Source organism: Melanostigma gelatinosum, assembly GCF_949748355.1.
Source record: "Melanostigma gelatinosum genome assembly, chromosome: 14".
Taxonomy (NCBI): domain Eukaryota; kingdom Metazoa; phylum Chordata; class Actinopteri; order Perciformes; family Zoarcidae; genus Melanostigma; species Melanostigma gelatinosum.
The window spans coordinates 17,520,713-17,536,481 of record NC_136647.1 but is presented as its reverse complement, the minus strand read 5'-3'; the positions used below and the strand labels follow the sequence as shown (position 1 = coordinate 17,536,481).

At 44.5% G+C, this 15,769-nt stretch overlaps 2 protein-coding genes across 2 annotated transcripts in view; one reads left to right on the top strand and one right to left on the bottom strand.

The window, feature by feature from the left end:
- The window catches only part of LOC306787682 (flotillin-2a), an 18,034-nt gene extending 15,841 nt beyond the window's left edge, over window positions 1-2,193 (top strand). Inside the window, exon 11 of the mRNA XM_079282895.1 lies at window positions 1-2,193. This exon is cut by the window's left edge and continues 755 nt beyond it. The gene's annotated coding sequence lies outside the window, so the exon portion shown is untranslated.
- Window positions 2,194-6,458: 4,265 nt separating this feature from the next.
- On the bottom strand, window positions 6,459-11,436 carry eral1 (Era-like 12S mitochondrial rRNA chaperone 1). The gene is made up of 11 exons (XM_079283571.1): window positions 11,231-11,436; window positions 9,893-10,051; window positions 9,626-9,753; window positions 9,422-9,499; window positions 9,289-9,335; window positions 9,126-9,187; window positions 8,874-8,986; window positions 8,397-8,711; window positions 8,105-8,254; window positions 7,514-7,594; window positions 6,459-7,010 (listed from the first exon to the last, which is right to left on the bottom strand). Exons 1-11 carry the CDS (start codon window positions 11,337-11,339, stop codon window positions 6,888-6,890), a joined length of 1,365 nt encoding a protein of 454 aa, XP_079139697.1. The 5' UTR covers window positions 11,340-11,436; the 3' UTR covers window positions 6,459-6,887.
- Between the last annotated feature and the right edge of the window lie 4,333 nt (window positions 11,437-15,769).

Genomic DNA, 15,769 nt, shown 5'->3' with positions numbered 1-15,769 from the left:
GTGGGTAACATATGAATCACCCGTATGATCGTTCTGACCTCGCGGTACACCGTCATGTTGTCTTGTCGTTCTGATGTGCAGTGCCTGTTCACCACTCAAGTGCCCAAACCTTAGGACAGTGGTTTGGTTTTAGTACGTCACTGTGTTATAGATGGATGATGTTTTAATATCGCTCCCTGTTTTCGTGACATCTGCTTATACTAACAACCGTGTTTACTCTTCACTTTTGTCCCGTGTTGAGACACCTAGGCAGATACAACCGCTAAGCAAACGCATAAGACGAAGCCATACTTAGAGAAGATGAGCCTTAAAAGATGACCCCGGACGCCTGCCAGGCCTACTATAACTCAAGGTAGCACATGGTAGACGTTCAGGGGCTGAGCTTTAATTCATTTTGTAACCCTCCGGCTCGGATGTGGTGACGTGTTTTCTCCGAAGTCGTTTTAAAACGTTCACTTTTTTGCAGACTGCGTATTTTGTAACCCTTTAAGCGTCCCCGCGGGTCCGAAAGTTGGACCGTTTACTTTTTCCTGCAGCAGCAGCAGCATGTGAACCTAAGTGAAGCTTAAACTCTTTTTTTTTTTTTTTCTTGCCTACAGGTCAATCAAATGACTACACGTAGTCTGTTACAATCATCACAATCATTGTGACACAGTGTGCAACCACTGCCCCCCTCTAGATGGCACCATGGCCCCAGCATTTGAACCCATATTTCGTTACTCAACATGAATGAGCCTTTTGTTGTTAGATATTCCAACATTTGCCGCATCATCCAACCTGCTTGCAGTGAAGTAGGGTTGCCCCTCTTTTTCCATTTAGTGTTTTGCCTTCTGGTTTAATCGTGAATCATCATTAACCACTTTACAGAATCTGTGATCTTCTTTTTCTAAATGTGTTGTTTTTGCCACCGACGTTACGAAGTTATTACAGTCCCACCGTTTTCTTTACCTTCTGTGAATAAACATGAGGCTCGTGGCTCGAAATTTCACCTGGTTTCTGTTTTTGACAAAAATGTTACAATTCCCGCCAAGTTCCAACGTGTTTCTCTTTTACTAATGGCGGTGAAATTTCTGCCTTGTTTTGCGCAGATACAATAATACTATTAACATGTAGACGTGTAATATTCTTCATCATTTGAAATGGGCCAGTATTTTTATAACCAGCGACCGGCAACCTCTTAATATCAGTCATTAGCCAAGATCGCCGCCGCCTCGTTTTTCAAACTGGGAGAAGTCACAGCAGCCAGCAGTCGACGCTTCACTGTTGTCTTTTAGAGATCGAGACAAATGTCATTTTTCAATCTGCTGCGCGACAGATGGCCGACAGTTATCATCGTCGTCATCATCCGGCTAGAAACACACAGCGGCTGATCTGGAAATGTAAAACTACCCACTCGCTGTAGCTTCTGAATACACTTAAGATGACAAGTGGAACCGTTGCAGAATCGTCTGACAGTTTAAAAAGGCCACATCATGGCCACTCCCATGATGTGGTTTTTTTCTTCTTCTTTTTTTACATATCTGAGAATAATCAACTGTGTTGTGAGTGTTTGTTTCCAGCCTGACGTGAGGTTAAATCATCTAGTCTGGTTAAACACTTTGTAATGCTCCTTTTATTGATTTTGTTTTTGTACACAGTGCCTTTGTTAGATAATAACGGTCGTTCTATCGGGAATTTACTGTAAAACAAAGACTGGCTTATAGAACATCTGAACGTTATACGTACAGTGTTCATCTGTATGTTGTTTGTTTTTCTTCCTGCTTTTTCTGTTTTATTAACTTTAAATTCTGTGATGCAAATGTACAAACGAACACTCACGAATATATATATAATTACTTAAATGATAGATATAAATATAGCATTTAATAGATTCACCTTTAAAATCTGGTGTTTCATTTATTTGGCAGTTATATTTTGTGCCAAAAATTGAATTTCTTTATTTGTCTAATAAGAAGAGGCAACTTTGTGTTGCTCAAAGTGAAATGTTGGAGAACGTGATTAAAGACCAAACACTATCCAGACCTACGCCTTAACTCTCGTCTTCACCTGAAACATGTCCGTCTGTGGGTTTATCTTGTGGCTTCTCATGTTACACTGGCCTTTGGAAAACTGGTCGAGCATGGCATTTTTCAAGCACGTCTTCATGTTGTTCTGTGTTGTGCGCCGCCCTATAATAAACATTATACCACTTCCTGTTGGCCTCGCTGTCCGTCTGTTCCAGTCTGTCCAGGCCTGACTTCTTCGAGAAAACACAGAATTCCTTAAAGTGTCCCTTCATTAGTTGTGGAGCCTTATTCCAAAGAAGATGATCTGGCTGACTAACACCGGCACATTTGCAGAAATGCTGATTAATGTGAACAGTGCATATAAATAAAGAAAAAGACACTATGTCTTAACATTAAGGGCCATGTACCCCTGCAGCTGATGGAGGACGTGACTGTACAGCCCGACTCAGAGACGGTTCCACCTGAAGAGGGCAGTCACCTCACAAACACCGACAGACACCGATACTGCAGCAACAGACTACAACTATGATTAAAAACTCATGTATCCACACAAGCAAATGATGTATTGCAGTTATTTTAATGTTTTATTTACATGTTTAAGATAATTTACTGTTCTCTAAGATAATCCAATGTGTTTTGGATTTTTGAAAAGTGACCTTGCAGCTTCATTTCAATTTTCTGTACTGTAGGAAAATCAAACTTGAGTAACCTGACAACTGGAACTGTTAAATAAATAAAGCTGTAATCCTTGACTCACTATCATTTTAATAATATAATATAATAAGCCAGTTGCCCCTCCTTAAGATGTCTCTGCCTAGAATGTGAATAATGATTTAACTTTGCATCTCATGTCACTTGAAACATCTTTCGTGTCTCAAAACATCTGATATACGTCCCTTCTTAATTATATACCAGGTGTTCCTCGTGATATTAAAAGGCCTTTTCTCTTTGGTTAATCAAAGTGTAGACCTGATCCACACTGCATGCAAAATGCCTTTTTTCTGTGAAATAAGAGCAAGCCTTCACCTGCCAGACTTTAACTCGTGTACAGCTCGGCTTTGGGGCCTTCAGACACAATCTCCTCTAATCTCAAAAATAAAACGACGTGGCTCACATTACTCCAGGCCAGATGTTTCACACCTCTGAAGTGGAAACATGAACTACCCTCAGATAATGACAGATATAAAAAAAGGTTCAAATAGGCAAGAAAGAATAAAACGATCACTCAAAGTTTTCTTTTTTTTTTATACTCCAGACACTGATGTTGCCCCGGAGGATGATCAAAATCAAGCTCTTTCATAATGTCTCTCTCACTTTTTGTCTTTCTCCAGACTCTTAGTCTGCTTGAATAAAAACTTATTTCCACAGTGTTATATTCTGCTATGATGTGAGCCAGCGATGGGGGTGAGGAGGGAGGCCAGACAGAGAAACATGTGGTGGACACTACATGATGTCACGGCATTAACAACTCCTTTACTTGTTCTTCACCTAACTGCAAACAGTTTGATCAAATGAGAGCTTCCTCCCTTTGTCTCTACACGTGAGGTGAAGAATAATACAATTTATCTATGAACGCAAATGGAAGAAGTGTTGCATTTCTGCAGCAGATAAGGAGCCGGAGAGACAGATAGTCCCACCTCCATCTTTATCTGTGTCCACAGCAGGACCTCCCACACCCTGACTGGGGAGTGTTACCATGTAGCCATGCCCCGCCTAACTCGGACCTCCGTTATGTCACATGTTCATCCAACAGCGTTCCATAAACAGATCAGTTGCTGAATTGAAGTATTGTGTCATTGCCCCCCCCCCCCCGCTGCAGGTTTACACTAAACTGTGATGAATGAACTTGACCTTAAAGTAGTGGTGTAATGGTGGCTGGAGACGTGAGTATACTGTGAATACTTCCATGCTAATGACTTGGCGTCGCAGCAGGTACATTCATCAGCGTTGCTCGAGAAGTCACTGGACTCGGTACATAAATGAGGTGGCAATATTCCTGTGTGCATCCTGCACGACACGACTCTGATCTTGTTCAGTTACCGCTTCACAAGCGTTTGCAGAGTCTCAGGCAGAAGTTAAGAGAGACAAGTCCCCCCGCAAAGACAAAGACAATCTATTATGTAAGGGACAAACTGTCAGGGACTGAAGACAAACGACACCGTTATCACCGGCCAGGCATAAGTTGATGATGCTGTGAATTTGACGTGCGGTGACCGACTAACACGTCTCATAAAAATAAAAAACAATGTTTTTAAAAACAGATCTCAGCTGCTCTCTACATCCTGGAATCTAGCACAGTGCATGAAAAACAGTTTAATAAATCAGATGACATAACATCAGCTGACGTATTGCAGCATTAAATTCCAATCCATGAAAGACCATCACGCATAAATCCAAGGGCTACGAGATCCAGAGGACTCGAGATGCATTGCCACGTTATGCGTTTGAGCTTTAGGCTTACTGCTGGGTGCTTTTAATTACACGTGTTTGACCAAGAAAGGTCAAAACTCACAAGTAGTTTCTGTGAAGTGGTTCAGACCTGAAGAATATTTGGGGAAATATGAGAAATATTGAGTGCAATTTGTATTGCTGCTGCTGTTAAGTCAAACTAATTCATGTACAAAAAAAATCAAGTCTGGCACAAGATGACATTTTAAATGATTAAAAATGGTAAATGAATGAACTTTTTTCCGAAAACATTAACGAATGAGAAGAAAGACGTGTACTCAAAAAAAGTGAGTTGCTTCTGCGCAGTTTTCATTTTTAAATAACGGTACATGCAGTAAAAAAAATACAAAATGGCAATCATGTGTAGTTCTGTTTTTTTTGCCGGGTGTAATAAGGGCGTGGGCAATCAGGTCAGGACCAGATAAGGAAAAGTTCACCCCGTGCTGTCTGGTCCACCCCAGATGTCATCACAGTATGCTAATGAGCTGAGGGCCTTTAAGTGCCGGAGCCCAGCAAGCAGACCAGTTAGGAGCTCCAGACGTGGACACATGGCGGCCACAGAACGGGAACGCGTGGAGCAACGTGTCGGCGAGCCGTGAGCGACGCCACACAGCATGCAAGAAGGTGAGTGTGTGCGACAGAGAGGAGGGCGCTTTGTGGCTCTGCAGCAGGTCACAGAGCTGTGGGTGCAGGATACATCTTGTTTTACGGTGCAGTTTTGTAAAATAATTGTCTTCTGACTGGCATTTCAACGCAATGTTTTTTTTCACCAAAAATAGCATCTTTGCCATACGATTACCATTTTCACCAGTTGACCTTCACTGTTGTGCATCACTATAATGAGCCGTCCACCTTTTGCCCCGCAGATCACAAACGCGGCCAGAACTGGCTGCCAACTGGTTATGTCTTGTGCCCCGGACAGGATATCATCTTATACTGTAAGTTTATTAAAGAGACACTACAGTATAGATGATGTACTATCCAGGGTCTCATTCCCCCCGCCGGCACCATCGGCGCACGCTCTCGCCTAACCGGCTGTGGCAGGCTGCACGCGCCGCAGAGGAGAGGCCGTCAAACCGTTACCTTTACTGAGTTTCAGTTAGGGTAAGGGTTATACGGCCCTCGCTCAATGTCATCTGGGCCCGGAGGACGAAGAAAGCCGGCGATTGATGTGTTGTATGTGAACCTCTGTGAACCGTCGGCATGTGAAATAAATCTTATGGCTCCCAAACAAACGAGTACCTCGTCATTTTTGGTAAAACAAAACACCTAAATCAGGGTTTCAGCGCTCTAAATATCTACAAGGATTACTTTAATGTGCTGGCAGGCGTACATCAGCTGTAATATTTTGCTGCAGCAGTTGGCTTGTCTAAGTGGTGATCTCTGCAGCGCGGCCGGCTTCATCTAATCACTGGGAAGCAGCCGCTGCAGAGAGCAGGGAGAGCTCGAGGGGCTGACACAGCTTCTGTGAGACATCCGAGGCCTCTCCCTCCCTCCTGTCGCCCCTCGCTTTAGGCCGCTAGCTGGTTATTCATCAAGATGCCCCGGATAGAGTAACGCACTGAGTTAACTCACAGGCAAGCAGGAACGAATCCAATCACCATTAGCTGACCCATTTTAGCATCAGGTTAGTGCTCTATTTTGCCATCCATTAGGGAGACAAGTCCGCCCTCGGGGGCAGAGCCGGGGCTTTATAAGAGCCAAAAAAAGCAAGAGGGAGGAGGAGGAGAGGGAAAGGGGAGAAGAAAACAGCGGAAGAAAAAGTGATAGTCGCGGGGATGGATGGCCACACTTCAAAGGCAGTAGAGAGGGCTAAAGTGGTGCGGGGGAGAGAGAGAGAGAGAGCGAGAGAGCGAGAGCGAGAGCGAGAGAGAGTGTGTGTGTGTGTGTGTGGATGGTACATCGGGGACATTTGAGTGAACATGACTGTGCAGGTCCCGCTAGGTGCGAAGCGCTCGCCAAGTAACAAAAAAAAGCACTGAGAGCCAAAGATAAACCACCGGCCTTTTCACAGCTCGCCAGACCTGCTCATCCATGAGCACACCGTCAAAAACATCCATTTGGTGGGAGTCCGTGTCATGTTTGTTGCCGAGAATATATCTCTGCAGCTCGTCTGGGCCGCTTTTAATAAGAATGTTTTCAACACTTTACAGATTTAGACGTGTCAAATTTAATTGTAGTTTATAATAATAAACTATTATAATAGCAGCAACTTATAGGTAATCTCGCAACATAAAAATCTTTAATAACGTCTTCTGAGACTGCATGAGTGAAGACAGAGGATGCAGAAGCCAACATTTACAGTTCTTAACAGGTCCATGTCAGTGGGATATCTGATCCTTTGTTCGACTCTTTGGGTCTGTCAGAGGAAAAAAACACGAGAAGAGTCGTCTCAAATCACCTCTTCACCATTTAAAGTCCTTCCGTCTCTCTTCACTTCCTCAGCTTGACTGTGAGCTTCAGCTTTACTTCCCTCAGGAAGACGCGGCTCAGGTCCTCAGCCGCCTCTCGGGCGATGCGCGCTACGATCTGGCCGGCTGTGCCGATCACCATCCTCTGTGGAACACGACAAATACATCAGGCAGTGAATAGACGGCACCAAAATGCTTGGTCCATTTTTCGAATATTGATAAGTTATTCAAATATCTATCGAACAGATTCTACCCGTCACTCCTGTGAAAGAATGGTCCGAGACTCAAACATTTCAGCACCACAGATGTAGCGTTGAATATTCTTTGCCATCAAATATGTATGGTTTAGAATGTCTGCTCAAATATTTACAAGTTAAAAACACAAGGAATGTGGAGAAACGGCAAATAAATATTAGAAACCATCACAGGCTACAGGTGGAGGGAAAGATTTCACTTCCTCCAGTCCCGTGCCTGCCCCAAATCAAACATTTCAAACTGTGGGAATTGTTACGGAGTACTTTTTGTTTGTACTGCATTCATGTTACACCTGCTTTACGAACAGAAGACATTCATTTGAGTGTCCTGATCGTGATAAATTTACGAGACATACATGTCTCAAAAACCCATAAATGTGTGGCGAGCACTCACCATGTGAGTGTCCTTCTTGGCATAAAGTTTCACAGAAATATCCAGCTCGCCGTTTTCTCCATCTTGCCAGAGTTGAATCGACTGAAACGGAAACATTTAGATATTAAAACTTCTACAAAAGGTCAATAACGTGTCGGCCAACGCGGAACAGCAGCTGTTTTCCCACCACTACATATCCCAGAGTGCTTTGCATGTGTATTAAAGATGTCTGACTGCGATGTCCAAGTGTCAAGTGTTGTCGCATTTCTATACACGTTAGTTTGTCACAGAAGAAATGAAGACTGTGCTACGGTTTGACTTGGTGTGATTCGACACCTTTAGATGTCGGGAATTTGCAGTAAATACAGGAAGAAAAAAAACATGATCATTAACATGCAGAGAGCAATAAAAATAAAGAAACAGCACAAAGTGTAGCAGGTGGAGGCTGATGCCAAAAGCTGCATCAAAGAGCACGTCGAGTGAAAGTGAGTATGAAGGGCATTGAATACGCCGCAGAGTCGGTGAGATGTGATGGGTGTCGTCAGCGAGCTGTCAGCTTATCATCACGCCCGACTTACAGAGTGTCCTCGCAACGAAAACAAACTGCTTCACCTGTGTCATTGAATAGGGCACTTCCTGGGGCAGACACTCCAGCAGCTTCTCTCTGACGATGTTGGTGCAGACCTCCTCTGGACTCTGGTCGGTCAGGACCTCGCTGTGGTACTGCCACGGTCCCGGTTTGGCCCCGACCATGAAGTATTCCTATGGCGGTGAGATAAAAAGCATGGATAATGGCATCCAATAGAAATGAAAACCAATCGATACTAAATAAAAATGAGACTGGAATAAATATATCCAGTAAAACTAACAAACAGTTTTCCCTGCTGTGACCTAGAACGTGTACCTTCAGCGTCTCCACGTCCTCTCTGTCCACAGCGGCGAGCATGAAGATGTCCTTGAAGTGAGGCCAGCCCCGCTGGCTCTTTAGCGCCTTCAGCTGTTCTTTGCTCAGCACAGAGTTCGGCTCGGCGCTGCCGTCGGGCCCCGCGCTGCCGCCGCCACCGTCCTCAAGCGGTGACTCCGAATCCATCTCCGGCCTCTTTTCAGCCCACGGAGGCCTGATCACTGGCCTGACGCGCATTTGGCGTCCGTTCACCACTCCGCATGTCAGCTCGGCCGTGATGTCCAGCAGCCGGTCCTTGGCCTTGACCTGGTCCACCTGAGAAACAGAGGAGCGTCGGTGAAGACACCTGTCAGCATCGCCCAGCTGTTTGATGAAATGATTTAGCTTTCTGAAAAAACAAAACATCCATGACCCTTTTATTCAGACGTACGTCTTCAGCAGCATTGAATGGGCCTGAATCATTCTGGGGTAGAATACCTTATTGAGCACCAGGATGGCGGGGATGTCGGGGTGCTGGGCCAGGCATTTGAGCACCTCGAAGTCCAGCCTGCTGCACATCCATCTGTCCGCCACATCCACCAAGACCACCACTGGGAAAGGACACAGTTTCATTCATAAGCCATTGAAACTCAGCGCTATATTTCACTCTTCGCGTTAAATCGGTCATACGAAAGCATCAAAAGGAAAACTGCGGCTCAGGTCCGAGCTCAGAGTGAAGTTATAACATACTTAGGTCGGCTTCCTTGACCGTGTTCCAGGGATCCACGAGCAATGTCTTCTCCAGCTGGTGTCTGTGGAAACAGAGGGTCCATTCATATATTGTAATAACACTTCGTATAGACGGCACTTTGACACTTGCCAAAAATAAAAATAAAAAAACAAAGACAGGCACCGTTTGACCTTCGATACAGTGGTGAGACCAGGAGTGTCCAGTAAAATCTAGACACAAAAGAAAGCACTTCTATGAATCAACATCTGGATTTTTCGACAGTATCATAACAGAAGAGACATGAGAAGGCTCTTACTATCTGCGTATCATCCTCCGTGAGGACGCCCATGGCTCGAGACCGCGTCGTGTGCACTTTCTTGGACACAGCAAACACCTTTAATAAATAATAAATAACCGTTGGCTTTACAAAGTGACCCCCGCCTCCTTTCTCGGCCCCTCAGTGAGACGGATACATTAAAAGTTGTGCAGGTTCAAGAGAGGGACAACTTGAGACAAACACCTTTCTGCCAAGGAGCTGATTGGACAATGTGGACTTCCCGGCATTTGGGGCGCCAATTATGGCCACTTTCAAAACCTTTGAGTTGTCCGGCTGATCTGGATGTCTCAGCAACAAAGATAATTGTTCAGCTGAAAACACATGAACACAATGAATCATTAGAGATACAATAAGAGTAAATACAACATCAGATTGGTGGCAGGGTGACGTCGGCAGAATTTGATCAGACGCGTCTGGGGATGTAAATCTGGGAGGCAGAGGTCTGATTACCTCTGTCCGACGGAACCGAGGCTGGAAGGCGATAAAGGCTCCCGTCTGCCTCGGCAGCTTTGCCTTTCATCAGTCTGTCGAGAAATGCCTGGGATGTAATAAAACAGGCGGGCGCGAAGATAAATCCGGCCCTCCCTCCTCGGCTGCAGGCAGCGTTTCCTGTAAAGACATCAACATCTCCATCACTTCGCTTGCCAGCGCGCGCTGCAGGGAGGCTGATTCATTGCGCTTTGCATCACTCGGATGCAAAGTAATGCATTCAGATGGTGCGCCTCGTAAACTCATTCATTAAATTCATTACAGAAGCCTCCGAAAGACCGTGCAGATGGTTTTGCTGAAACTGTTAAATGTTTTACACAAAAATGACAAGTCAACTTGAACTTGATTCATGACTAAAGTCATGAATCATTATTTTATTGTTATCAGTAACGATAGCTCAAACTACAGCTGGAATGATGAGTCAATTAATAACTGATTCAGTCATTTATCATCAAGAAGAAATTTCAAAAATATGCTGGTTTGATATATAAATGAGGATTTGCGCCTTGTCTCTATTTTATATTATTGTAAATTACATAAAAGTGAAATGTCACTACGGTTTGGTCTGTCTTCAAGCTATTTGAGGACATCACCTTCTTGTGATGGACAGTTTTAGCACGTGCCTTCATCATTTCAAGTGTTTATTGTGAAAAAAATGTCTTCAACACATCCCTGCAACAAAGGGAGTGATGTGTTGTAGGATGACCCTGCAAAACCTTCAAAGACATATAATAAGACATAGAAAACCACTCTGCCATGTACCTCATGAGTAATTATTTACATCAATACCATCTTACTCCTTCTTCCTCACAGACTGAGTGTTGGATACAAGCCATCTCCTACTTAACCCCACAGTCCATCCTGTCTAGTGTTCAGTGGAGGTTTCAGGGTACACAGAGGGACTTTCCTCTTTCAACAGATGAATGTAAAAAAAAAAACCTTCTGGTGTCAAACTCTGCACATACATCAGTTTGCACAGTGAAGCTCAGACATGCAAGTGAAGTAGCAATAAACTAAACACATTTTCTGTGTGAATATATACTTTTCAAATTAAAAACAACAGTTTCACCTCCCCTGTTGTCATTATCATTGCTGCACTGTGCTTGCACCACAGACGGTATACACTGCGCTCTGTACGTCGCTCTGCTCCCTTTAAACGCCAGTGAACGCTGAGCTGAAGGTCACATTTTTTGTTAAACATTCATCCCATGCCCCATCTCTCCACAAGCAGCCCTACACATTCCTTTGCTAAGTGAATGGCATTAAATGAGCAGCAGAGACGCTTGTGTTGGGACTGACCCGCCGTGAGGAACCATGACGCACTTTCCTGTCGAGCACACGCACCGGTGACCAGTCTGGAGGAGACGTTCGAGTCCCTGAGGAGCCGAGCGCACACTCTGAGAGCCATTTTGGGCTTCGACAAGCAGCTTCTGTTTCAGAGGATGTGACAGGTGCCGTCGTCTCAGAGGTGAGCCGCTTGTTTACGTTCACGTTGTCTACCGGGCGGAACCATGTTGCTTTGACCAAAGAGGAAACGACTTCCGCTATGAAGAGCGTCCTCGCGGAGGTTTGGGTGGAAGCTACACCGCCCCCTGGCGACCGATATGTGAACTAAACGATGCTCTTCGTCCTGTGTGCTGTCTGTTACAACCATCACACAAGTCTGAAAGTAAATGCTGCTCCTCAAAGCTATTGAGATAGAATACCACTTAGACCATGAACTACTCTTAGTGTTGTCATTGAAATGTTTGATGCGACTTGACGGAAGCTACTTATGCTACATGTAGCCTACATGTTGATATTTATTTAACTCCCATGACTCAAGCAATATTAATGAGGACAAAGGTACACCATTCAATGTAAAAGAGCTAACTGCTACAGGTCTTAAAACCGTTTTGACATGCACAATAATTACACCCTTGTACTTTTACATGTACATTATGTTTGTTCGGTTTTTGTTCCAGCAAACCCTCTGTAACTCCCAGAATGCACCTGGGGCCCCGGTTTGGGACCCACCTGTCTACAGCAGTTAGGATCTATTCAGCCAGTGGCAACTCCACATCAGCTCATCACGGTGCACAAACACATCTGCCGACACGAGCAGCACAAGAGTTTAAAATCGATGAGCGTGCTCAAAAGGATCTCTCGACTGGGGTGCTATTTTCTGGATGACTTCGCGAGGGATGGTATGACCACAAATCAGATTGCACCGTGCAGACTTTTTTTCCCTCCCTTTTTGTCCCTTGAGTACACAGAGCAGAGCTCATCCCCAAATGGTGCTTGAAGCGCAGTGGTGTCAGTGTTGTTGAGGATATATATCGAACATGCACGCTCAGAGCAGTGTGCCAGCCTGAAGAGAACAACACACAGCAGGCTCTCGCACCCTGCGGCTCCTCGGCGCTAATTCACGATGACAAGCTGATATAATGACTTGATAACCATGACGTCTGTAAGGTTAATCATCACACTAAAAGGACACCGTTTTGCATGTTGATTGATTACTGTAACATGTTGTTTTCATTGTGTGTGGCAAAGCCAGGCAGAGCAGATGTCTCCCCGCAGTCCATCAAACGCTCGGGCTGTTGGTCCTCGAGGACTTGCTCAGGGCGGAACAAACACCTCCACTGGGGAGGATGATGAAGGATATCAGGTAGCTCACAATCTGTCATCATCTAACTCTAAAAGCTCGGCAGCAATAGAAGGGCAACACAAAAAATGGAGCTTTTAGCAGACACTTACTGCAAAATTCCAATTGAACCAGAAACCAAAAAGGATATTTGAGGATCAGTAATGTTTGAACTTTCTCTCTATCTGCCTTCATCCCACTCTCTCTCTCTCTCTCTCTCAAATTCATTCAAGGCCCTTTTCTCCCTCCGGGCTTTCCTCACATGGCCATTTCACGTGGGAGTGTATCAGAGTTCTTTCTATGACTGCATTAACTTTGGCCTTCAGAAAGAGCTCTCTCTCTCTCTCTCTCTCTCTCTCTCTCTCTCTCTCTCTCTCTCTCTCTCTCCACACAAAAAAAGACAAAAAGGCTGCAGACCGTTTAATCATAAGCTGTAGCGCACTTTGCCATCTGAAGTGCACTTGCCAGTGAGATTCAGCATGGTGTGATGGAAAGCTTCCCTCTGCTGCTCCAATTCAGTGGGCTGTTGATTCCTAATCAATCTTGTTTTTCTGTAAATCGAACAGAACACTCTGTATTGATGGGGGATAGGTCAAATCTCCCTGAATATGCAGAATTCCCCCTGCAGGTGATGTCAGACTTTCTGCCACATCAGCTCTGGCAGCGCCTCTTGTTGATTTGCTAAGAACACGTGCTGGGATGAGACATAGCAGCTTCTGCACTAATAGGAAGATCTGGCAGCTCGCGTGGAATAACAAAGTCCATAGAATAATGCGTGCGTGCCATGGGGCATGTTCAAAGGAAGCAACAAAAAAAGAAAGAATCTGCGGTGCGTCGGAGCATCCATCGCTCCATCACCGCTGATTGCAGTGAGAGACGTGATGCTGCACAGTCTGTGAAACAGCAGCTCCTGGACTTCTTTCATGCTGAGGAGTCCAACGCAGATATGGAGCTATTTGCAAAGGCTCCCCGCAGATTAATGAGTGGATGGATGAATCTCCAACACTCGATGAATGAGAAAGCGTTGAGATTTCACTGTTACTTCTTACGTGATGCCCCGAAGGTCCCCCTATAAGGTCCCTCGATTCGGCAATCACTGCTCCATTCGTCTGCGTTTTAAAAAGAGGTGATTTGGCTCCTAAACTACCCATATAGGTCACGCTGATGCTCTGATTGTACAATCTCTCGCTCGGTGGGGGAGATAAAGGGGGGGGGGGGCAAGAAAACTTTTATTCATTCTAGACTTGCAATCGATGGGACTTGTCTGTGAAGTGGATCAATAGCGCCTCTCTTTGAAATCATCAATCACGTCAGTGGCGAATTTAAAAAGCGTAATTAGGAACAGCGTCCTTAAACATCCTGTATTGACGTCTTCTTTGGTATGGAGAAAGACACCATTCTGCATCATTAACTTTGTATTATTGCAGGATGGAGCCTGCTGCTGCTACTTCCCCGCTGAACTCGGAGCGCCGCGTGTGATTGGGCTTTCACACCAAATTCTCCCCTCTTTCACTTGCTGATGGGGGAAGTGAAGCTTGCATGCCGAAATTGGCTGGAGTATTGTAATAAGCCCGGTCCGTACTGGAACCCGCGCCTCCACAATGCTTTCAGAAATGTTTGCAGGAGTTGAGCGTGTGTAATTTCCCCTCTAATCATCTTATTTGATTACTTTTGTGCCGGTTCCAGCCTGACATGACACGACTCGGTCGAGGGCACACGTTCTCCAGCATTGCCATGACTTGCCACAATGTTCACTGTCGTCCATCTGTCTCTCTCTGGTAATAAAATGGCATCAATACTGTGGAGAGGGCAGGTGGGTGGTTGTAATGGAGTAATTTATTTTGGTTGTCACAGAAATATAAGTGTTTGATTAGGGAGCCATACACATCAGGCTGCACAAATAGAACCTTTCATCAAATCACAGAGCATGTGACACTATTGACCGCGGAGTCTTCTCTCTGTTTTTATGTTTTTATCTTCCCCACACAAGATTCATAACACAATATGTGCAGAGCGCACCGATGCAAAAATGCAAGGTTGATACATGCTCAAGGCAGATCTTGTGCCGGCGTGCCAGACGAGTGTTACATTTGGGCCAGTGAAACGAACACGAACAAGATGTATGTTTTAATACAAGAAAGAATGATTGTCGTTATTAAATAACTGACTGCGTTAGAGATTTGTGACATCCATTTGGTGGCTCCTCAGTGGGTGTTTTTTTTTTCCAACCACGGAACTTAAAAGGTCTGTTCCCCTAAATTATGTCTTCGTATTTTAACTAATTTGGTTTTCATGTACAGGCAATATTTGGCTTATTGCTCAAAAAGTGACAGGTGACCTTTTATCAGCATCAAGGCTCACTGAATGGTTTGATGAGAATGAAAAGTATGTGAATTGCCTTCACAGTCACCTGATCATCTCAACTGAACTGATTCCAGGGCAAAATGTCAGATCACCATCAAAACTCAAATCAATCAACTTTATTAATCAATGCCAATCCTGCATTGAAGCTGCTCTGGAAGGCTTGTGATGCCCACTAAGAAATGTTTAGTTATTTTTTTGCTGAAACATCTCAGACAATTATTGCTTACTCAATGCTACATCGTTATTGTATTACAACCCACATCTGCCTGCACGCGAACGTCAAAGGTTGGGATAATTGAGTTTCCTCTTCTGTGCAGCTGTGTGTGAAGGATGAGGGGAACACTGTCTGACAGTAATTGATCTTGAGAATAAAAACGTTTCTATCATGGAAACAAAATGCAACAAGAAGACGATTGTTAAAATTGTACAATATATCCGAGATTTTGCGTGATTTTCTTTTTAATTTAAGTTGTAGTCAATTTAAGTGCCTCGAACTTGTGCTTTTGACTAAAGATGTACTTTCCACCACTGGGCATGAAAAGCTAATTGAACACCATAACAGCCTATGAAATGATCATTACTATAATTAAAAAAATTGAAATATGAATACTTTCAACGATTTGCATGTACTTTTATATCTTACAATGTTATCGGCACGATGATTTAACATGATATTTTCACCTTCCGCTTGGCGTCCAATTAAACTTCCCGCTGACTGTCCCTTTAAACCTCTCGGCCGTCCTGCGCAGCGCACGGCGCAGTCTGGAACGGTCCCTGTTGCTGCGCATGCGCAGGAAGTTGCTGCCGCAGACAGCAGCAGCAGCAGTGATTCGGCAGCGCAGGGGAAC

Excerpts from the sequence above, each read along its gene's own strand:
- eral1 (XM_079283571.1), bottom strand. The coding sequence starts at position 11,339 with ATGGCTCTCAGAGTGTGCGCTCGGCTCCTCAGGGACTCGAACGTCTCC. Across the intron at positions 9,336-9,421 it reads CGGAGGATGATACGCAGATA|ATTTTACTGGACACTCCTGG; the intron begins GTAAGAGCCTTC and ends TTTTGTGTCTAG. Across the intron at positions 8,712-8,873 it reads CCATCCTGGTGCTCAATAAG|GTGGACCAGGTCAAGGCCAA; the intron begins GTATTCTACCCC and ends TCTGTTTCTCAG.